Source organism: Rosa chinensis, chromosome 6 (assembly GCF_002994745.2).
Source record: "Rosa chinensis cultivar Old Blush chromosome 6, RchiOBHm-V2, whole genome shotgun sequence".
Classification (NCBI taxonomy): Eukaryota; Viridiplantae; Streptophyta; class Magnoliopsida; order Rosales; family Rosaceae; genus Rosa; species Rosa chinensis.
In genome coordinates this window covers 60,654,247-60,677,343 of record NC_037093.1, presented here as the reverse complement: position 1 = coordinate 60,677,343, position 23,097 = coordinate 60,654,247, and the positions used below count along the sequence as shown (strand labels likewise).

Below are 23,097 nucleotides of genomic sequence, written 5' to 3'. Positions count from 1 at the left end.
CTGGTTAAGGAAGTTAGGAATTGATTGATTCATATGATTAAACTGCCAGCAAGCAACGCCCAGGTTTACTTTATACTTGGTCGTGGGATCCTTGGGAAAGTGAAAAACAGAGGAAAAGGAAACGGGGAGGACAAAAGGGTAGGCAGGCTTTTCCTCAATCAAGCAAGGGAGCTACACACCAGGACAAAAGGGTCTGCTCTGCTTCCCAGTGCTTAGGGACCTAATTTCTAGTCTAGCTAAGCCGTATTTCATGTCTTCTTACGGCACTCCAGCTCTCTTTAAATGCAGCCGTGCATAGCTTGCCTTGATCTGAGCCAGTTCAGTTTGCAGCCGGTTAAACCATATGGTTAACTCTCTCACATCAGATTGAGCAACAATGATATTAGCGGTGGTAAGAAGGTGGTACGTAACACAGTGGGTTGCAACTTGCAAGGAAGAAGGAGCCCAGCGGGGCAGCCATGTTCTGTTAACGGTGGTGAGACCACCACTTTATTCAGCAGTCTCGTCAAATTCATCACTAACGAATTGCGACCACTCGGTTTCTCCAACAAAGGAAAAGGACTAAAGGAGGAGTACTACGAACCAGCCACATGGTTAAAGGTTTAAAAAGAAGCTCAAGGCCCTTTAGCCTTTTAGTAAAACCCGAATTTGGATCCATGCTTTACTACCCAACTTGCTGTTCTCACCCCCAACCTCCAAAATCACAAACCGCAGACAAAAAATTTCCACATAAGCCACTGTCGTGCTCTAAATGCAGCTTCCATCATCTAATTTGAATTTTATGATACAGCTAAAGCTTATTACTCAAAACATTGTTCTCTATTAAACAAAAGATCTAACGGTGAATAAAATCTATTAGATAACAACATCAATAACAGTACTAGATAACATTGTATTCTTAAAACATCTACTACAACAGTTGTGGGCAGCCACCAAAAATTTAAATCTCGTATGCCTGTTTATAAGAGTGATCCATTCTAAAATTAACAATCTCTACTTGGTTTCAGTAACCGGAAGGTATACACCTTCTGCTGCCAGCCAAACATTGTCAGCACGTTTGTCTCTCACACCACAAACCTGCATCATGGTGAATCAAACCATTTCAGTACCACAAAATTCATCTCCACCATTGTAACAAATATGACATATAAAAATGTTGTAGTTGTATTTAAAAGAGTGATTCTTCCGCAGCTTAATTGCTTAACTTGCAGAAACATTTTAACTACAACTGACTTTCTCAATGATATCAATCTATGAATCACTGGAGAGACTGCGAGACTATAGTCCTAAGGATATGTATACACCCAGGAAGTTTGGTGCATGCATAAATGTCTAGGCTTACCCTCGTGTGATTGTTCTCATCCAAAATATATATCTCTTAAGTAGTGAAAGGTTCATTTTCCATGAAACTATGAGGCTTAAGTAGAACCCATCTATGATGTATTCTGGACATTCATTGTCAAAAGAATACGGGCCAGTGCGAACTTATCTGTACTTACACACATGACACATATAGTAATTGACCCAGGATACTCAACATTATTATAACTCCTTGATAATATCATAGATTCAATCACTTATCCTCAATCAATTAGATTTAACAGATTCTATCTACCATTGTACACTCACCAGGCCATCATAATAGGGAATATATAAAGATGAGTTTCATTTTCTCATTTAACCAGCAAGCAGCCAACAAAATTTGAAATTTCAATTTTCATTCAGTGTATTGAATAAATAGGGTTGAATTTCATTGTTCTCACCTCCTGCTGTCCCCCAGCTATGCGTTGGTATTTCTTGTCATGACTGTGTAGGTAAGCACCAGTGTCAACATGCTGAAGTCGAACCCTTTGATCTTGCTTCCAGGTCTTCCCACTTCCTTCAATCATAACCCTGTGAATTGCATAACAACCCAATGCATCAGCAAGGCTTACAAGCAAGGAAATCACTGAGGCACGCCCTTTTATAAATACATCAATTTGCTTCTCACCTCCAGTGATCACCAGTATCAGATTCATGTTCTCCCCCAAAGCAGCTTATCTACACCCACATCGGTTATACAAGTCAATTGAGAAGTAAACCTAACGACCCGAAATTGATTTTCACACAATGGTTCTACACTTGATTATATAAAAAGCAGAGTTTTAAACGTCTACGGATAAAAGATGGAACACCAAATGCCAGCTTAAAGTAAATTGGCAACCACAATCAGATATGCAAATCATTATGGTAAAGGATTAAACAGAGGATTTTGAAACCTCTTGGTTGCCTGATATCGGGGATGCGTGCAAATGGCTGTGCAGCCATTTCCTAGTCCTCATGTGATGCAACCTGACGATCGTCCCACTCGGAATGCTGTCACCTTGCCTGGCAGATGTTTCAAGCTGAGGTCTAACAATCTACAAACCAACACCACACTAACTTGATTATCTCCAATCAAACCGCAATCAAATCGAAAAGCACGACACAACTAAATACAAGAAATTTGTACTAGCATACCCAGTAGCTATTAGCATCGTCGACATTTGGAAATCCAGTGACAGACTGCTGGCCACTGCCAGAGCCATACGGCACGTCGTGCGAGTGCAACCGAAACTTGGTCCTCTCGTGCATCAGCTTCAGCACAGTTCCGTATGTGATCTGCTCAATGCCAATTCATATCCATAACAACAATCAGACTCCGAAAACAGAAATCAAAATCAAAATGTAAACAAAACAAACCTCGACGCCCTCTGAGGTAGGGGTGGTGGCCGCGTAGCCTGTATCGAGGTCGAGGCCGAGGAAGAGGAAGACAGCTAAGCAGAGAAAGCCCATGGCCATGGCCAGGAGTAAGGCTATGAACCAGGTCTGTTGCCAAAACGGAAACTGAGGCTCCGAAGCCCGGCTGGGTATAGTTACTCTTCCCACGACCCGACCCGGCTCTGTGGAAGAAGAAGAATAAGAAGAAGAGGAGGGTTTTCTTCGCGTCAAACTTGGAGACGCTGAGGAAGCCACGGTTATGGATTTTACAGCAATCTGGGGGTTTCGATCGATCTGGGGTCTCCCAGGTCTACTCTTCTGTGTGATTTTTTCTGTTTGGAGAGCGAGCAGCACGTCGGGTGACATGGCTCCAGCCAATCGGAGTGATACACGTCCGCGGTGAGCTGACATGGAGGGATGCTACTGGACGGATAATTTAAAAGCCACGTCGCCACGACCCAACGGACTTGGAATCCTAGAGGAAGTCAGCCCAATAGCCTGAGTGGGTTGGGAGACTAGGTTCATCCCCAGCCCATTGCCAACGTTTCCACATCATGAAATAATTTTCATCACAAAACATAACGTCTCAAAAGCAGTGTTTTTCTTGTTTAGGAAAATAATCAATCTTAACCATAAGTACGAAAATTATAGTGCCCAGCTAAGCATTAGAGTATAACCGATGAAAACACTCGTTACCAAAATTAAATTTAAACAACAAATGATGGAACGCGCCTCACGTGCTTATCAATTTGGGGATTTAGGGTTTCGAATCACCATCTTCGTTCACAGACTTTCACTGTAATCTTCTGATCTGCTTGGGTCATCACTTGGCGAGCTAACTGGCCTGGTTTCGCTAAACCTAATCGAAAGCCTCCTTGGGCTCTTTGTTGTTGTCGTTTGTCCTCCCCAGGCCTACATTGGTTTTTGGAGAAAGGTTCCCAATCGATGGCGATTGCAATCATATTACTCTGAAGTGCACTTTCCAAACTCGACGCTCCTTTTTTAGACATAGTCATCTCCAAGTAATTATCGCCTCCATCGGATCGACATCAACAATTACTTTTGGACTTCCTTTTCGTTTCATCTTCTGATTATTGATGTCAGATCGAGAAGTCCCAAGATAAGTTTTCTCTCATAATCCTTCTATATCTGCTATTTCTCTTCCTTTTTCCAATTTTACTTAGAATCTATCTTAGTCGCTTGCAATAGGATTGTATCTTTAATTACAGGGGTTATGTATTTAATTCCTGAGTGTATGGATTCTTGACATGATTCTTTGTTTGATCTTTTTCGAGAAATAATCAATACTCTTAGTTTAATCATAATGAAAACCTTTTGGTTTCTTGATGGATTCTGGAGCAACATGTGAGGATCTTGGTTCATGATCTTTATGTATGCCCTAAGTAGCTCTATGGGTATAAATCCCAGTGAAGAGTTCACCGGTTTCACCACCAGAATCCTTACTCTTATCCTCTTCTTCTCTAGTGCTTACCCAACCGCTTTGAACCCTAATTCCCAAGCTCAGGCGATCTCTTTCCGAAGGCCTTTTCCAATAAGGCCTTATACCCTATTTCATAGAAATGCGATAGGAAATGGGTCCATCCTGATTAACTTTGGAGATGATAACCTCAATGTTGACCGGTTTGCGGGTTATGCAGACATGCCATCACCACCAAAATACTTATATGCCCATTACTACAAATTTTGTCTCTTTGTAAGATCTTTGGAAAGAAGCTCCACGCTAAAGTGGTCCTAAGCCATGTGTGTGTCAAATCTATGCTTGCTGGTGATGTGTCTATTGTCTTCCCCCAACCTCTAGCTGCCTTCCTATTGGTGAACCTTATTATGAGGAGTTTGAAGACCCTAATGCTACACCCAAGAAAATTGTGTCGAGAAAGGGGAAAGGGAAGGCTTTCCACTACCCTAAGAATGGTTTCTATCCCCGTGAAAACAAGAAAACTGCTTCCATGAAGCCTGTTGTGGTGATCCTAGGCCATTCTTTTAAGGATGCTACTATCAGCAGACAAACTCCTCTTATTACCAACCTTCCGAAAAACAATGAGGTGATTGTCCTTTCGGATTATTCCTCTTAAGAAGTTGACCAGTTTCTTGATGCTGTGGAACCACCAAAACCTAAAGAGTTAGACATGTTACTTGATGATGTTTGTGAAATTAAATTAAAAATTATAATTTCTATATGAGAAACTCGTTGACAATAGGCTGAGGCGCGGGTATCTCGCTCTCTTTAAGGAGATTCAAGCCCTCTATGGAACAATGCCGGTGGACCAGTAATCTCTTAACTTGTCCCCTCCATGATACAACAGCCCAACAACAAGTTGTATGGCTCACGCCAATCTGCACAAATTGGAGGAACCCAAAGCTCCACCAAAAGAACACTTGTCTTTGGCCAAAAAACACACAAAACACTTTGAAATTTTTTTTGGGAAAGTTGATGGGTGAATAATAGAGTAAAGGTTTGGAATATCTAAGCATGCAGCAAATGATGCTATTTATAGGCTGTTAGGACACTCCCTACAATTAATAAGGTAGTAACCAAATGTCATAGGTTACAATAATTAAAACCCAAAATAAATCAAAATAAAACACTATGAGTTACAAAATAAAATTCAAAATAAATTCTAAATTTAAACACATAAATAAATTCAAAATTTAAACACAAAATAAATTCACCCAAATTTAATTTCAATAATAAATAAAATATTAAAATGTAACAACATTCCCCCACTCATTTTAATATTTTAAAAACAAATATAAACCAAAGTTACCAGCCAAAGACGAACCATTATGCGTCATGATTCATGAAGGTGTGCTCTGCATTGAACTTTCACTTAGTGAAACAGTAATCCCTACTCCAGAGTTGATAGTGGTCTCAGACTTGAACTACAACTGCTTAAGGGAAAATAAGAACTATTGCTCACACATAATAATTCAGGTGTTAATATGAGCTTTATTAGCCAGCACATTACGGCCTTGAGCTTATCCCGGTTTTCATGAGTGCATTTCAAGAATAAGCCAAATTCTCATAGAGAGCGGCCCCACTCTCACACTCATATAAGTAAAATCAGTCAATGATGCTCTTGTAACTATGACATCTCACTCATATGAGCTACAGATTTTATGAAGAGTTTTAAGTGAACTCAACTTTCATATACGTTACAAGATTAATGCACTTACATCATAGGGATGAGTAAGAAAATATAGTGCATTTTTCTTACGGCCACCTTATGATTCATTTTTCCCATTGAACCCAGTTTTTAGGATCTCTAATCACCGGGTTGGGTGTCCTCATATATGGCTCATGACAATATAGGCTTCAATCCTATCCTCCTTGATTTACTCCAGACCTTATCTATTGCAAAACCCTTAGTTAAAGGATCTGCAATATTATCACATGATTTAACATAATTCATATTAATAATTCTATCACTCAAATATGATTTCACAGTACTGTGTTTTCTTCTTATAGGAATGGATTTACCATTATAATAATTGTTATTTACTCTACCAATAGCTGCAGTGCTATCACAATGAATCAATATAGGTGGTATAGGTTTTTCCCACTAGGGAATTTCATGCAATAAATCTGAACCAATTTGCTTCTTCACTTGCTTAAGGCAGAGCAATAAGTTCAGCTTCCATGGTTGAATTAGAGATTATTGTTTGCTTATTTGATTTCCAACAAATAGCACATTCACCTAATGTAAAAATATAACCGGTGATAGAGAGAGAATCACCTGACAGAGTATTTCAATCGGCATCACAAAAGCCTTCAAGTACAGTAAGATATTTTTTATAAAATAATCCATAATTTTTAGTACCAAGAAAATATTTCATAACACGATCAATAGCATGCTAAGTACTCAAATTGCATGCGCAATGTCAGGTCTAGTGCAGTCAGTTGCATAGTGCAAACTGCCAATTATGCTAGCATATTCCTTTTGATTAATCACATCATTTTCACTTTCAACGGGAAATAAGAGAACGCTAGAATGAAAAGGAGTAGACACATGCTTGTGCCATCATAATCATATTTCTTCAAAATTTTCTCAATATAATGTGACTGATCAAGAAAAATACCATCACATATTTTTGTTATTTTCATGCCCAAAATAACATTAGCCTCACCAAGATCTTTCATATCAAAATTGCTCTCAAGCATAGTTTTTGTCTCATCAATTACATGAAAATTGAGCCAAAAATTAACAGAACATCCACATAGAGACTAATAATAACATGTGACTTTTTCCAAGATTTATAATATTTGCACTCGTCACATTTATTTGATTTATAACCATTTTCAATCATGCATGAATCAAATTTTTCATGCCATTGTTTAGGAGCCTGCTTTAAACCATAAAGAGATGTAGATAACTTACATACCTTGTGCTCTTGATCAAGTTCTATAAAACCTTCTAGTTGGTCCATATAAATCTCTTCATCTAAATCACTATTTAGAAAATCTGTTTTCACATCCATTTGATGAATAATTAAATCATGAATTGCAGCAATAACAATCAATAATCTAATTGATGTAATCCTTGTAACCGGAGAAAAAGTATCAAAAAAGTATAGATCAGGTTTTTGCTTAAAGCCTTTAGCAACTAGTCTAGCTTTATATTTGTTTACACTTCCATCCGGTTTGAGCTTTTTTCTAAGGACCCATTTACACCCAATGGTTTTAAAACTTGTTGGTAAATCTACTAATTTCCAAGGATTATTAGAAATTAGAGACTCCATTTCATCATTCACAGCCTCTTTCCAGAAAATTGCATCTAGTGATGATAAAGCTTCATGTAAAAAAATAGGATTTTCCTCAATATTATAAACCTAATAGTCAGGGCCAAAATATTTTTCAACTCTAGCTCTCTTACTCCTTCTAGGTTCATTGTCATAAGTTTCTTGAATATGTAAATTAGAAAAAGAAGAACTAGGGTGGGTAAAAATATTTTGTCTAAATTCTTGACGCCTACTATTTTTTGATTTAAAAGGAAATTTTTCTTCATGAAAAATTGCATCACCAGATTCAATCACAACACGATTTTTAACATCGAGAAATCTATAGTTGTACTATTTAAAGCATATCCAACGAAAACACAAGTAGTAACTCTAGCACCCAATTTTTGTATTTTAGGGTCAGTTAACCTCACAAAGGCTAGACAACCCCAAACTCTAAGATAACCCAAAATTGGTTTATGCCCATTCCACACCTCAAAATGTGTAATTTTTGTATTTTTATGTGGCACTCTATTCAACACATAACAAGCAGTTAAAACTGCTTCACCCCAAAGATTAGAGGGGGCACCTGAATCAATCAACATGTCATTTGTTAACTCAATCAAAGTTCTATTTTTTCTTTCTGCCACACCATTAGATGCAGGTGAATAAGGTGGAGTAACTTCATGAATCACTCATAAAGATTGAACAAAAGAATTGAATTCAGAAGAATCATATTCTCTCCCTCTATCACTTCGGAGCATTTTAATTTTTCTATCAAATTGATTTTCAACCTCAATGAGGAACTCTTTAAATTTGGCAAAAGCATCACTTTTATTTTTCAACAAATAGACATAAGCATATTTAGAACAATCATCAATAAAAGTGATAAAATACATGCTACCTCCACGAGTTAAAATTCCCTCAAATTCATACAAGTCTGTATGAATTAATTCCAATAGCTCGGTATGCCTTTCAACATTTTTGTGAGGCCTTCTAGTAATTTTTGCTTTACTGCAAGTCTCACATTTTTCAAAATCTTTTTGTACTGAAAGAATTAAACCCAAGCTATTCATGATTCCCACATATCTACTATTTATATGACATAAACGTGCATTCCAAAAATTCAAAGAAGAGAGCATATAAACTGAAGTAGATGCTTTATTATTATTCTCAACATTCAATTTGAACATGTCATCACAAGCATAACCTTTGCCCACAAATACACCTTTTTTGTGATCACACATTGGTCAGCTTCCATAGTTTGTTTAAAACCAGCATTATTAAGAAGATAACTAGACATCAAATTTTTTCTCATGGGGGGTGTATGCAACACATCTTTCAAAATTAGCACCCTACCAGAAGTAAATTTGAGTTCCACCTCACCAGTTCCAAGCATATGAGTAGTATGTGAATCTCCAAGCGTAACTGTTTTGGGCTCCTTAAAAGAAGTGTATTTCTTGAACCAATCTTTATCATAGCAGATGTGTCTATTAGCACCACAATCTGCCCACCATCATTCAACACTTTGAACCATATTTACATCAGTTATCATTGCCACATATGGTTCTTTAGTGACGTGAGCTTGAGGAACAGTCTCACGTTTTCGATAATTGCAATTTCGAGCAATATGCCCACTTTTGCCACAAACATAACAACTAACAACAAGTGTATTGTTGCTTATTTTCTGAAGGAGGATATTGGTTCTTATTCATATAGTTTGGTTTACCTTTATTCTGTTGGTGAGATTTACCAACTTTTTCATATTTTTCTTCTTTGGCTGCATAAGATAATTTTTCTCAAAATGACTATTGAGTATATTATTATTGGAAGATACTAAATTTAACTTGGAGGTGTCATTGTTTGTATCTTGCATAAGAACATCTTGACCTCTTGCTTCCTCCTCAATGCGGATGCGAGTCATCAAGGTCTCCAAGAAAATCTCCTTTTGTTTATGACGCATGGATTTTTGAAACTCTTTCCATGAAGGTGAAAGTTTATCAATGATACCAGCCACCACTAGATTTTCACCAATTTTGACACCTTCAGATGTAACTTCAACTACAATTATTTGGAAGTCTTGAACTTGCTCCACAACCGACTTGCCATCCACCATTTGATAGCGGAAAAAACGGCTTGCAGCATATTTTTTCGCATCAGCTTCCTCGGTGTCATATTTGCTCTGTAACGCTTTCCAAATTTTCTTGACAGAAGAGTATGTTGTATCATAATAATCATCAGCAAGACAGTTCAAGAGATAGTATCGACAATTATACTAAACGTTTTGAAAATTTTCAACTTTTTCTTCATGAGCAAGGAGTTCATCATCCTTCATGCCTTCGGTACTCTTCTTTGATGGATTCTTCTCAGTTAGCACATAGGCAACTTTGAGAAGATTAAGGTAGAAGATAACTTTTCCCTTCCATCTCTTGAAATGTGCACCTTTGAAGTAGAAAGGTTTGTTGAGATCTCCCACATTGTCAAACGGCTTCTCTTGAGTACGCTCCATCTTGTTGAGTTCTCCTTAAAATTGTTGGTGAAATTACAATAAAAATTATAATTTCTATATGAGAAACTCATTGACAATAGGCTGAGGCGCGGGTATCTCGCTCTCTTTAAGGAGATTCAAGCCCTCTGCAGAACAATGTCAGTGCACCAGTAATCTCTTGATTTGTCCCCTTCAGGATACAATAGCCCAACAACAAGTTGTATGGCTCACACCAATCTGCACAAATTTGAGGAACTCAAAGCTCCACCAAAAGAACAAATTTCTTTAGCTAAAAAACACACAAGACACTTTAGAATTTTTTTGGGGAAAGTTGATGGGTGAATAATAGAGTAAAGGTTTGGAATATCTAAGCATGCAGCAAATGGTGATATTTATAGGCTCTTAGGACACTCCCTACAATTAATAGGGTAGTAACCAAATGCCATAGGTTACAAGAATTAAAACCCAAAATAAATCAAAATAAAACACCATGAGTTACAAAATAAAATTCAAAATAAATTCTGAATTTAAACACACAAATAAATTCAAAATAAATTCTGAATTTAAACACACAAATAAATTCAAAATTTAAACACAAACTAAATTCACCCAAATTTAATTTCAATAATAAATAAACTATTAAAATATAACAACAGATAAAAAGTTGGGCTTTGACCATGCTGGCTCTAGTGGTCCTAAGAAAAGGTTTAGGCATATGGGGATGAGTAAGGACAATGCTCAGGGAAATCCTTCACCTCTTAGTGTTGGCAAAGATAATGCTCAGCTAGAACAGCCAGGGTAGTTTCCTGGCCGGGCTTTCTAGCTCAAGTGCAATACCTTGTTATTGCTTTGAAAGCTAGACATTTTGTGTATCCTAGACACTAGGATCCTTGATGAAATTCAGGCAAATAAAACAATCTCTAGATTGTTCTTTTATTTCAATAAATTTGCTTTTATTAATTATGTTGGCCAAAAGTGGTGGATTGCTTCTATTATGGAATTCTTCTACTGTGAATCTTAATATTATTTATAAACATCTTAGGTTCATTCATTGTGAGATTTCTGATCCTTTCTCACTTGGTATATCACTTCCCAAGAGTTTATAAGCAAATTTTTGGGCTGATATTGCTCATTTTAAACCTGAGAATAATGACCCTTGGATTCTAATGGGTGTTCGATTAAAGCACCCTCAAGTATAAGGGTCAAGTTATAGTGTAGTGGGGTTTTAGATAAGAAATATCGTACCCAAGGGATTGGTAAATCTCACTCTAGTTAGGGAAAACCTAGAGGAAAACTAGAAAGAATATGCAAATGTACAATCACAAACAAAGGCTCACAAGTGAACCAAAGTTCATGGTGAGTATGTGCAAGATGGTGTGTAGAGAGTTGATTTTGATGTTGAGAATGGTTTCGATTCAAATTGAAACAACTAGAGCAAGTAAAGCAAACTAAGCTAAGCTAAACGAGTATCAAATGAATGGGAGTTAGAGCTTAGGCTGTCCACCATAGTCTCCCTTGTAAACATTGATGCTCAAACTACAAGTGATGTAATTCCAAATACCCAATTATTCTCTTAGCATCCGGGTAAGAGTACTAAGGCTTAAACTCTTTTGATTTTATCAATTCCAAATGGGTGAGTCTATAATTGACTACCTAAGAACAAATCCTATTATCGGATAAGTTTCAATTCACTGTTCCTAGATACATAAAAATTAAAGTTTAGATAACCAAGCCAGCAAATTAATCATAGGTCTAGGTGATTTTAACTCACTACCCTCACATGCACACACGATGTGCTTTCATGCTTTCAATGTTTAGATGTGACTAATCTCAAAACACTAAAATTAAGGATGTGAACTCCAACTTGTAAGCTCATGCCTAGGAGGCATAAACCATGACGTGAGTCCTCCGCGCCTTTGAGAATTTAGGAACTAAGTGATGAACTGCATGCCAAAGCACCATTCTCGAGCTTCATAACTAGCTAAAGCATAAAACTCAAGTCCATGACTGTTTGGGATCTCCATTGCATATATTTGTGTTTGAAGGCTCATCCCACACGAAATTCAAGCTAAGTGCTTAATGAGCTTGTTTTTCTTACGGTGGACAATGTACATCATTCTTTCACGTTTGATCACTTTAGTTCGACACCATGTTAGATCATCTGGTAAATCCGAAGTCATTATGTGACCGGTTAATGTCGGAGTCCTATGAGCATAACCAATTTTTAATCATTGCTTAGTTGAAAGAACAACTTGGTATGAGAAGAATAGTTGGGAATATCCCTATCCATCCACCCACAAAACTCTGACAACAAAAAAGGAAACGTGGTAGCAACATAGTTAGAGATTATGACCAATAAACCACATCGTAGGTGATTGGCACCAAGATATCTCTCGGGAACTAATCCACGACACGTATTCTACAAAGAGAATGTGGTTAGTTTACAACATTAGTTTTTTATTAGAGAAAAATGCACCATCAGTGCCTCAACTCTTGTGCATCGGCCAAGTTGATACCCAGACTCTCAGTGCTACCAATGTGATACCTGAACTCATATTTCGCTATCAATGAGGTATTTCCGTCAGATTTCGCTGACGGCTCCGTTAGACGTGTGATATGGCAAGTATGTGGGCCCCCAAAATGCCATGAAATGACTTAAATGACCCTAGATTTTTTTTTTACAATTTTCTCTCTCCTCCTCCTCTTCTTCTTCTTTTGTTCTTGTTGTTGCAATCTCAATCTTCCCAGAAAGCTTTACGTTTTTTTTTTTTAGTTCAAGAATCAACTTTCATTAGTCCATAACAGAATTATAGTATATATAATGTTTACATCAACCCTAAGACTGATTACATGGGTTTTAGAGGAAGAATAGCTTGGAAAAAGTCTGATGCACACATAAAACATTACAATCATTTTAAATCAACCATAATGCAATGGTACATAACTAATTGGGGATAAAAATTGAATCAATCAAGTTCCCCTTTCCAGGGCACATTTGAGGGTACAAGCTTTTGCTGCACCAACTGGACTGGACATATTCGTGGGAATTGAAACATCTTCTGATCATTGAGGAAGAACTGGAGGGGCAATTGTGTGGGTGTTGTATAATTTGCAGTGGTTGCATTTTTGGCCAATAATGTGGAAGTAAACTTCAGTTGTGTCATTGCAGTCATTGCACAGGATCCAAACCTTGTTATTCCGGTAATCCTCTGGCATAACAGTGGCTTCAATCTCTTCATCTATTTTCTTCTAGGTTTTAGACATGTCAATCACTGACTTGAAGCATATTGGACAACAATATTTGTCCCGCTTTATCATTTCGTTGTAACATTCACAATGCCTTGTGTGCCCACATCTCCTTCTGTATGCTTGTAGCAGTAACCCATCTTCCCAAAACTGGGATGTTCGTTGTGGCCTCTCTCTCAACTTCAATCCAATCCTTCACTCTCTCGCCCAGCAGCTCTGCACAGGACAACTCAACATCAACACCACTATCTGTATCATCAGCATTTCCATCAAAACACTGCATTCCAACCTCACCAATAGTTTGGCCTATGAATAAAGAGAGAAGTGAGATTCCAGAAATCATGAGAAACGCCATACCTACCATTGAAGCCGCTTGGACTACTTGAGCTACGCTCTAAGCTTTGGAACACCATTTTTCCCGATGAGTTCATTCTCAGGCTGTTCGAGCTCCGTCCCACCCTCACCGCCTGATCCGCCACTGCTCTCTGCTCGATTTCCTGAATCTTAACTGCCATTTTGGCCCGCGCCGTCTTGCAGTAGAGGGAGAACATTGGGTTCAAGTTCGGATTCAGGTTCGGTTTCATGGTCATCGTGCTCGTGCCCTGAGGATGAGGATGAGAGCAAGACGCGCGAGGAGATGGAGATGGAAACGCCATACCCATAGAAATTGCAATTGGAAACCCTTGGTTTATTTGCTTGTTTCTTGATTTTGGGGGTAGGCTGAATTTTCTTTATGGGAAGTTTGAGATCACAGCAACAAGAACAAAGGAAGAAGAAGAAGAAGAAGAGGAGGAGAGAGGAAACTGTAAAAATAAAATAAAAATAAATCTATGGTCATTTTAGTCATTTCATGGTATTTTTGGGGCCCACGTGCTTGCCACGTCACATGTCTAACGGAGCCGTTAGCGAAATCTGACGAAATTACCTCATTAATAGCGAAATATGAGTTCAGGTATCACATTGGTAGCATTGAGAGTCTGGGTATCAACTTGGCCGGTGCACATTAGTTGAGGCACTGATGATGCATTTTTCTCTTTTTATTAAGTGATTATGCATGAGACAACTAGCTGGTTCAATAAATATATATATATATATATATATATATATATATAACAGAAATTCTCTTCGTTAGTAAATTTGAACTTATGATATTATTGCATATTAGATAGTAATTATACTTGCATAATAATTTTGGTAACAAAAGTATGCACAAAAATGAGAAGTATTTGTGTGCGGGTGTATGAATATATTTAAAGCACGCAGTGGCTTCCCTCCAATTATACACTAGTTCATACATCTTCCCGCTTAAAATTAGACTTCACTCAATACTATGATGGTATCCCAAGGTATGAACGGGGATGGGCCATACATGTCATAGCAATTCTGATCTTATATTCACTTTACTAAAGAGAGACAAGGGTAATATATTATAGGAGGGGTTACAATGCCACTATTCTTTGTTGTTTAAAGGATGTCTGCTGTGTAAATCGCTTTTCATACTGTATTTTGGGTGACAATTGTTGAAAAAAATTTGACAAAATTGAATTTAAGGCCACAAAAATTAAATTAATTGATGCTAATACTCATTAAATTGGCAATTAAAAAATCTTCATAGAATCATTCTATCTTAGTCAGAAAATCTTTCTTAATATCATATAGGTATGATCAAGCCTGGAATTGGTATATGATGATAAAAATTTGGACTCTCTTTCTTGGTGTGAATTTTCCGAAGGGAAAAAGGAAAGAAAAGGCCTAATAATAATATTGTTTTTTCCAAAATTTGTTTTAAGTCTCTCCCCAAGAAAAGGGGAGAAGCATTGATTTGAATGCAGAACCCACGTGGGGCCTTCGGCGAAGAAGATCCAAAGGCGGATTTGAAATCCACATTCAAATCCAATCCACAATCCCGCGGATTCCGAGCCCAAGCCTCGTTGGATTCTCTCCTTAATTTACTTTCACATTCACAATAAAAAAATCAAAGAAAGACAGTCTTGAACCGGAGCGAGTGAACCACATTTACATATATATCTTTTTATTTTCACTTTACCACTCGAAAAAATAATATCCAAAACTCCCCCAACTCAAAAGGTCTCTCTCTCTCTCTGAAAACAAACCCTAACTTTCTCTCTCCTCGAATCCGCCTGCGAATGGTGTGAGAATTAGGGCTAGAGGTTTGAGATCGTGAAGGATCTAGGTAGACGAATAAACGCGAAAGCTGCATAAATGGCATCGACCGACAATGAGCTCGAAGCACAGCTATTGGAAGCTGGGAATCAACTCCTGGAGCCGCCGTCCACCGTCGACGACCTCCTTCCTCTTCTCGACGTAAGCCCCCCAATTTCTTCTGCGTCTCACCTCCTCATGCCTAATTTCGTGTTTTTAGTTTTTAATTTTTATTTTTTTTATCTCCACGCACCCACTTGTTTCTGGTGCTCTGTAAATTGAGTCGTCTAATTGGTTATTGCAATGAACAGATTGTTATATGTGTGGGATTTGTAGTGGAATTTTAACTGTTTCAATTCGGTTGTTGTGTTTTCGAGATCCAGCCTGATTTACATTTTGATATCGGACTGTTTTACATGTTTTCAATGCCTTGTTATACTTTCAAATCCTGTGCATACAGTCAAGGATACCCCTTCAATGCTGCTTTGTTTAACTTAATTATGCATTTTTTGCATGGATTTCTGCATAGTGACTTCACGCTAGTGTGTAATAGAATACAATTTGGGTTGTAATTCTGAAAATGCTCAAGATTTTAGGTGTCATAGAGGTTTAGTGTTTACAGATAGAGAAAAGGAGGTACAAATGACTTCTCAGTATGGGATATTTGGACAAGACATTTATGTTCAGTGTAAGTGATAAAACAGATCAGAGGCCAATCTTTTCCGACTGTCTTTGTTTTTATTGTGCTGATTTCCTCGTTGAATATTATTAGGGCCTTATGCATCAGCGAGTAGCTATGTTTTCTTTCTTTTCTGAAGATTTTAGTGGTTTAATCTCTTGTATTGTTCCTGGCCTTGGTCATACCAGAGGGTTGAAAGTTGTCTATCAAAGGTAGAGCAATCACCAAACAAGTCAATGCAAGCCGCACTTTCACCATCGCAGAAGGCGTTGGTTGTTGATCAACTTTTAAGGCATTCAGATCCTGATGTCAAAGTTTCAGTTGCGTCTTGCATCAGTGAGATAACAAGAATAACAGCACCTGATGCACCATATGATGATGACCAAATGAAGGTACTGTATTGATTTCCAATGCATATACTGGTTGTCCATCTCACTTCTGTAACTCGTTTTAAAACTAATCTCTGACTCTGTCTGTATGTAGGAGGTCTTTCAGCTTATTGTATCCTCATTTGAAAATTTAGATGACAAGTCCAGTCGATCATACACAAAGAGGACATCCATTCTTGAAACTGTTGCAAAGGTCAGGTCTTGTGTTGTAATGTTGGATCTTGAATGCGATGCATTGATCGTTGAGATGTTCCAGCATTTTCTCAAGGCAATAAGGTATACTTTATGAAAAGTAGAGATGGGAGGCACCTCTTTGAGCTATTTTGTCTGTATATAAACCTCTCAAGCTATTTGTTTCGACTTGTGGAGTACAACTATTAAGTCAAACTCATCATTATTTATTTTCCTTTGAATGTTTTCCAGGGATTATCACCCAGAGAATGTTTTCTCATCAATGGAGACAATTATGACCCTTGTTATAGAAGAAAGTGAAGACATATCTTTTGAACTTCTTTCTCCCTTATTAGCTAGTGTGAAAAATGATGATGAGGTAAGTTGCTGCTTTGATGCTTTGATTGACAACTGAATTTTTTTTCCCCTACTTCCTCTTTTCTATTCAATTTACTAACTGATTGCTTTCTTGACTTACCAGGACATTTTACCAATTTCTCGGAAGTTGGGGGAAAGAGTAATTGAAAACTCCGCTATTAAACTTAAGCCCCACCTGGCACAGGAAGTAGAAACCCATGGCATTGCATTAGGTGATTACAGTAAAGTAGTAGCTTCGATATGCCAAGAGACAGCTGGTGACACTGAGCAGAATGAAGTGCACGACGACGAAGATGTGGTAAGATTTTTATAGTTCCAAGATTAGGACATTATTTGGTGTCTGTAATATGTATGAGAGAACTTGATAGGTGATTGCTTCCTCAACTGTATAAAAATGGGTGAAACTGGCTGGTTGGTTACCCAATCATGGTTCAAGGGAGCAGATTGTTCTGTCTGCCAAATTTGTTTCGACTCTTTAAGTTAGTGAAGAAGTGTTGTCTAGTGCTGCTGTTGTGTTTTATTACTAAGCATTGTTGCCTCTGACCATCCATTGGTTCCTGGGAAAGTGTGAGTTAGAGAAGGAAATTCTTTGATCCTCTACTTCTATGGTTCAGTAACTTGCCCTGAAGCACTTGGTGGTTTCAATTCATGCCAACTGTCTTTTTTTTTTTTTTTTTTTCTCTATTGGGATTGGGGTGGTTGGGTGAGAATAGGGGTTTCTTTCATCAGTTTGCTTTTTTTCTTTTTGTTGTCAAGTTAACCAAGTTTGGTTTTGTGGTAACTGTTTTTACTTCAGGAGGACAAGTCAACAATCCGGGAATCTTCGGAAGAGGCAGTCCAGGTGAGTGGCTTCTTCCTCTTTTGTGACTGTCTTCCCTTTTTTGTTTTTAATGGCTTGATTTGCAACATAGTATAACTGGCTCAGGACACTTTGTCTTTGCAGGTGGATAAAGAAAATTCCACCGCAGCAGTTTCTTCTGAACAAGTTGATCCTGTTATTGATGGATCCTCAAAGGTAGTTATGAATAATGGTGGTGCAGCAACTGGGGAAGATGAATGTTCGGCTGATTTGAACTCTTTAAAGAAGCAAGAGCAGGGTGAAGATACCGAGGAAGTCAAAGGTCCAAATACATCAAGTGTTGCTGAACCTGATAGTTTGGAGACTGAGAAGGCTGTTGATGCAAAACAAATGCCAGAAGAAGTTAGCGAGGATAAAGATAAGGATTCTAATTTGTCAACAGCACAGCCTGCAGACAGTCCTCAAGCTGATAATGAGGAAGAAACCGAGGCACTTCCGCCCCATAAAAGTGGCTCTGAAGATGCTCCCAGTTCACCTCGTGAGGTTCCTGATGTGGAGGCAGCTGTGCCTTCAGAAAATGAGAAAGGGTCGGATATAAATCTCTCCACTGCATTGGAGAAGGAATCAACTGATGTTGCTCCCCCATCCCCAAGTGGGAGCCTTCCTGATGAAAGTCGTCCCAAAAAGGCTGGACGACATAAGAAGAAAGATACTTCTAATAAAGAGGCTACACCTGTTACTGATGATGAATCCAAAAGGGCAACTGATGGAACAAGTGATTCAGAATTAAGATCAAGTAAGCACTCTGGGAAAAAGGTCTCTGCTGGGGGTTCTAATGAGAATAAAAGTCCCATTGTGGTGGATGCACCTAGAAAGGAAAGTGGCACTGCTAGTGATTCAGAGGTAAAACAGAAGTCATCTAAGAAGGTTTCTACTGGGAATTCTAAGGAGAATAATACTTCAGTTGTGGTAGATGCACCAAGAAAGGAAAGTAGCAGCACAAGTGATTCAGAGGCAAGACAGAAGTTAGCTAAGAAGGTTGATGGAAGCAATAAGACTAGTGATGAGTCTTCTTTGAAGCAGCAAGAAGATAAGAAGAAGCGTGCACGCAGTAAAGTTTCTTCAAGAAGAAGCTCAACAAAATCCTCGGCCATGGAAGTTGACAAAGTACTATCCCTTTTTGCTTCAGAATTCCATTTGTTATTTTCACTGATATTGCTAATGGTTTTTATTGTTAAATACCTTTTTGATGAACTTACTTTTGTTATGAACTATTTAGGAGATATTGTCGACACCCAAGTCAAAATCTACCAAGAATGAACTTCCATTGGAGGAGACTCCTAAGACAAATTCCAAGAGGAAGCGTCCTTTGGAAAAAGAAAAGGTATGCACACTTAAGTCTCGAGCATTGCAATTCCAGATTTTTCTTTGGTTACATATTTTATGTGTGTAGCAATTGATATTTGGAATCCTGGTTATAAAATTGCATAACAGAACTTTCGCACATTAGTATTTAAGTTATGGGATATGAATCAAGTTATTTTCCTTGCCTAGCTGTAGACTTGGGGTGATAAAATGTCCATGGTTCTTCTGTCTAGAATAAGTGTCTGCCATATTATTCATTATTTCTACTATGATATGTTGGTATTCCAACGAGGGGTTATAGGAACAGTCAGTCCCATGGTTTACTTCCATGTGGTCTTGGGTTTGAACTCGCTCACAGTACCTACCATTTTATTGCCTCCTAAAGATTGTAGCTTTCGGCAGGAGGCCTAGCTTGGAGTCTTGGTCTGCGAACCAGTCTTGGGGAATATCTGGGTTTTAAAAATGTGTGCATTGTTATCACCACTATACATTTGAAGGAATCCTGATTGTATTCAGCACTTTTATTCCTTATGATTTTCAGCAATCTGGTGTAAAAGAGTTTGATGACACTGAGGTGATTGGTTCAAAGATAAAAGTTTGGTGGCCAGCGGATCGCATGTAAGTACTGACCTTCCATATTATGATTTCTCAATATTTTTTTTTGAGATGCACGTAAGTTTATGTAGGAAGGTAAGATTTGGTTCTGTTGAATATACACACATGTAAAAATGTCAATAATGTTTTCTTCATGTCTCTGTAGCCATTATGATTGTAAGTGACTTCTGTTGTAATGATTTTGCAATGCATGTTGTACTCCGCAACTAAGTTCTGCTCCTTTGGTATCAATAGAGATGGCTTGTCATTTTAGCATTTTAGGGTATTATGAATGTTAATGGATAAGAGTCCGAGTTCTGAAAGTAGAAATGTGTTGCTTCACCTAAAGGCAATAGTTTTAGAATGTCCAAATTTTGGCATGACAAGTGTCTTTGTTGAAGTTAGATTATAGATTTTCTTTATGGTTATAGTTGTAAAATTTGAACTTTTAATCTGTTGTTTAATGTCTCAATTGTAATTTTACAGGTATTATAAAGGTGTTGTCCATTCTTTTGATTCTGTTAAAAAGAAGCATGTGGTGAGATGCTAACTCTGCAAGCCTTGTTCCCTTTTAACTGCTGACTTTTGTTCTTAATATTATAATGAAACTTAACATTGTTTTAAAATCTTGTACTATTACCATCTTCTATAGGTGAAATATAATGATGGAGATCAGGAAATTTTGAATCTTAAAAGAGAGAAATGGCTGTATGTAGAAGGTGACTCTGAATCAGATGGGGTAGGTGACTGCCATATTCTATTTGTTAGCTTGAGTTTTCCTTGCTTAAGTTTGTGATTTACCATTTTGTTAACAGGAGCAGGAAAATGATGAGTCGAGTCACGATGGCTCTTCTGAACTGTAAGTACTCGATACCTTGATATGTACTTTCTAAAAACCTGTAGCATTAGTCTTTAAACCGTTTACAGTCTGAATCATGGCTTAGGTTGAATGTGATCTTCAGATTATATCATCGAATCTTCATGGTTTAATAGATTTGTATCATTTAGTATCTGATGTCACCTTGTGTTTTAAATTTGATGTCATGTCATGTCATTGATGGTCCTTCAGCATTCTGCACATTGAGTTTCACCTGTTGTATCTTCTGCTGTTTTTGTTGGATTAAAATTCATTTTTTTTTGGTTCAGTATTTGCTATTCAGGATTCGGTGCTTTTTGAGTTTTGTATTTCTGTGCTTTAGGGTTTAGGTTTAACACAAACTTTCTCAATATCTATTATGTTTCCTTCTGCATATTTGCTTCTTTTTGCTTCCATGACAAGTTTTCATTTTGATTACCCTTTTTAATGTTCACCAGGCCCCTGAAGAAGAAAGTGAAAAGTAATCGTGATGGATCAACTAAGAAAGAAAAGATGGATGCTACACCCAAATCGTCAGTGCTATTTTTGTTGCTTAAATTTGTTTTGACTATTTTCTTGATTTCTCACGTTTTAAGTCAATTTTGTAGGGGTGGAGGAGCTTCCTCCAGCAAATCAAAAGGCAGAACCACAAAGTCTGGTCGTAAGCAGAGAGACAGCAGTAAACCTGATGGCAGATCCAAAGGTGATACATCCAAGGCTGTTGGCAAAACAGATGATGATCGTGTTGGAAAATTAAAGGATCAAACTCCAAAAAGTGGTGGTAAATCAGTGGATGTTGCTCAGAAGACATCCAGCAAATCAAAGAACAATGAGTCCCAGACACCTAAGAGTAGCAAATCCAAGGAGGATGATAGCAACACCCAAAGAGCTTCAATTAAGTCCAAGCAAGACACGCAGAAGGCTGGGAAGTCAAATCAAGGCACACCAAAGACTAGTGCCTCCACTCCCAAGGGTAAATACTCTCTGAGTAGTAGCAAAGCAAATGGCAAGGTGAAATCTGTTTCAAAAGCTAGAGAGAGTGAGGATATGGAGGAGGACTCTACTGATTCGGAAAAAGCACCAGAAAGGACCAAGGGAAAGTCAACAAGTTCATCTAAGGCACAGGGAAGCCAGACCAAGTCTGGTAAGAAGCGAAGGAGAGGAACCAAAAGTTAATCATTCTTGTCTCTTTCCGTTAGGTTTTGCCTTCATATTTGGCAAGATCCCCAGATTTGTGGCAAGAATTGTTACATCCCCTGTTTGATAGTCTAGCGCATGTCGGTTGTAGGGGTAAATCTAGTTTTATTTTATAACCATGTTATTAGAAAAGATTATTGTTATTTTGGAGGCAACAGTAGAGAAGTTTGGGTTAGCTTTGTTGATTTTATAGATAATGTTGGTAGATCTGCAGATGTGCTGCCAGAGTACCGAATTCTAAATTAAAGGCTGTTGTGTTCTTCCCCTGCAATATCAACCCGCAGGTAGAGTGAGCTAGTTTTAGATGTTATAATTGTCATGACCCCGACCGACCTGGTGCCTGTTCATGGTTGTTTCTATGATGGAAATTCTATCATTCATTTTCACCATTGTCAACCACTTAACCGTGACTTAGGAGTTGCCACAGGTGTTTTGGTAATTTGGTGCTATACCCTGTCGTATGTATGAAAAATAAAAACCAGAGCACAAGTGGGAGAAGGAAACAAACATAATGTGGTATGTGGGTCTGTCTGTGTTGATATAAGCGATAAGGCCTAATCCTTGGAGAAGATTTCCCTAAGGAGGGAACGTGACACATTTTCCCCAGATTTGTGGTAGGCAAGTCTCTGTGTTTGTTTCCCTAATCCTTGGAGAAGATTTCCCTAATCCTTGGGGAGGGAACCAATTGAACATGACCCATTTTTTCTTGATTAAAACGAGGGAACATAATCATTAGTGTGATTAAATATTATAGTGCTGATTGATTCGACTTTTGCGTTGTACTTGGTTGATGAAACCAAAAGGAGGACCAAGGCCTAAGATATAAGTCCTTTGGTTAAAAATTTGTCTTTGGCTAGGGGTAGGTGTGCAGATGGATCGATAATTGTCAAGATGGTTGAAGTAATGATCCCTGTAGCTGGATCGCTGGCTTCGACTTTCGCAATTAACTAATCAAAACTCAAAAGTGGGTATAATTAATTAAAGGTGCATGGCCGGGCTGCTAGTACCTTGAGTCCTTTTTTTTTTTGGTCTGAAGTACCTTGAGTCGTTGAACAGCAACTTATACATTAACTGGGACGCACGCATATATACATAGATCCATCGAGTTGTTGCAACCCCAAACCACCCCAGGTCATCATCATCATCATTATAATATCCTCAGGACCAAAACTAAAAACAACTTCATCATATGTATCCAACACATCAAGTAACTGAAACCATAAGTTTTTGATGACTACCTGAAACCATAAGTTAAAGGCAAATCTCTTATTCTTTCGTAACAGAGCCTCAGGTGGGTAT

At 38.0% G+C, this 23,097-nt stretch overlaps 2 protein-coding genes across 3 annotated transcripts; one reads left to right on the top strand and one right to left on the bottom strand.

The window, feature by feature from the left end:
* Window positions 1-797: 797 nt before the first annotated feature.
* LOC112169095 (stromal cell-derived factor 2-like protein) lies at window positions 798-3,060 on the bottom strand. The gene is made up of 6 exons (XM_024306048.2): window positions 2,722-3,060; window positions 2,500-2,640; window positions 2,259-2,399; window positions 1,991-2,040; window positions 1,764-1,893; window positions 798-1,077 (listed from the first exon to the last, which is right to left on the bottom strand). Exons 1-6 carry the CDS (start codon window positions 2,818-2,820, stop codon window positions 994-996), a joined length of 645 nt encoding a protein of 214 aa, XP_024161816.1. The 5' UTR covers window positions 2,821-3,060; the 3' UTR covers window positions 798-993.
* Window positions 3,061-15,255: 12,195 nt separating this feature from the next.
* Window positions 15,256-22,087, top strand: LOC112169778 (dentin sialophosphoprotein). 2 transcript variants are annotated; one of them, XM_024306833.2, is made up of 14 exons: window positions 15,256-15,532; window positions 16,238-16,441; window positions 16,533-16,714; window positions 16,862-16,988; window positions 17,091-17,285; window positions 17,784-17,828; window positions 17,931-18,953; window positions 19,066-19,170; window positions 19,693-19,769; window positions 20,232-20,283; window positions 20,398-20,484; window positions 20,561-20,604; window positions 21,060-21,134; window positions 21,210-22,087. In XM_024306833.2, the coding sequence occupies exons 1-14, from the start codon at window positions 15,431-15,433 to the stop codon at window positions 21,775-21,777; spliced, it is 2,886 nt and encodes a 961-aa protein (XP_024162601.1). In that variant the 5' UTR covers window positions 15,256-15,430; the 3' UTR covers window positions 21,778-22,087. The 2 variants fall into 2 exon arrangements, with proteins under 2 accessions (XP_024162601.1, XP_024162600.1); XM_024306832.2 differs by having other exon boundaries at window positions 17,913-18,953.
* The last annotated feature ends 1,010 nt before the right edge of the window (window positions 22,088-23,097 follow it).

What these genes read in the sequence shown, in the direction of transcription:
- LOC112169095 (XM_024306048.2), bottom strand. Translation starts at nt 2,820, where the DNA reads ATGGCCATGGGCTTTCTCTGCTTAGCTGTCTTCCTCTTCCTCGGCCTC. An exon ending in ACGATGCTAATAGCTACTGG is followed by an intron (nt 2,400 to 2,499) that starts GTATGCTAGTAC and finishes GTTGGTTTGTAG; the next exon opens with ATTGTTAGACCTCAGCTTGA. An exon ending in GATACTGGTGATCACTGGAG is followed by an intron (nt 1,894 to 1,990) that starts GTGAGAAGCAAA and finishes TGCAATTCACAG; the next exon opens with GGTTATGATTGAAGGAAGTG.
- LOC112169778 (XM_024306832.2), top strand. Translation starts at nt 15,431, where the DNA reads ATGGCATCGACCGACAATGAGCTCGAAGCACAGCTATTGGAAGCTGGG. An exon ending in CTTCGGAAGAGGCAGTCCAG is followed by an intron (nt 17,829 to 17,912) that starts GTGAGTGGCTTC and finishes TAACTGGCTCAG; the next exon opens with GACACTTTGTCTTTGCAGGT. An exon ending in ATGGATGCTACACCCAAATC is followed by an intron (nt 21,135 to 21,209) that starts GTCAGTGCTATT and finishes TCAATTTTGTAG; the next exon opens with GGGTGGAGGAGCTTCCTCCA.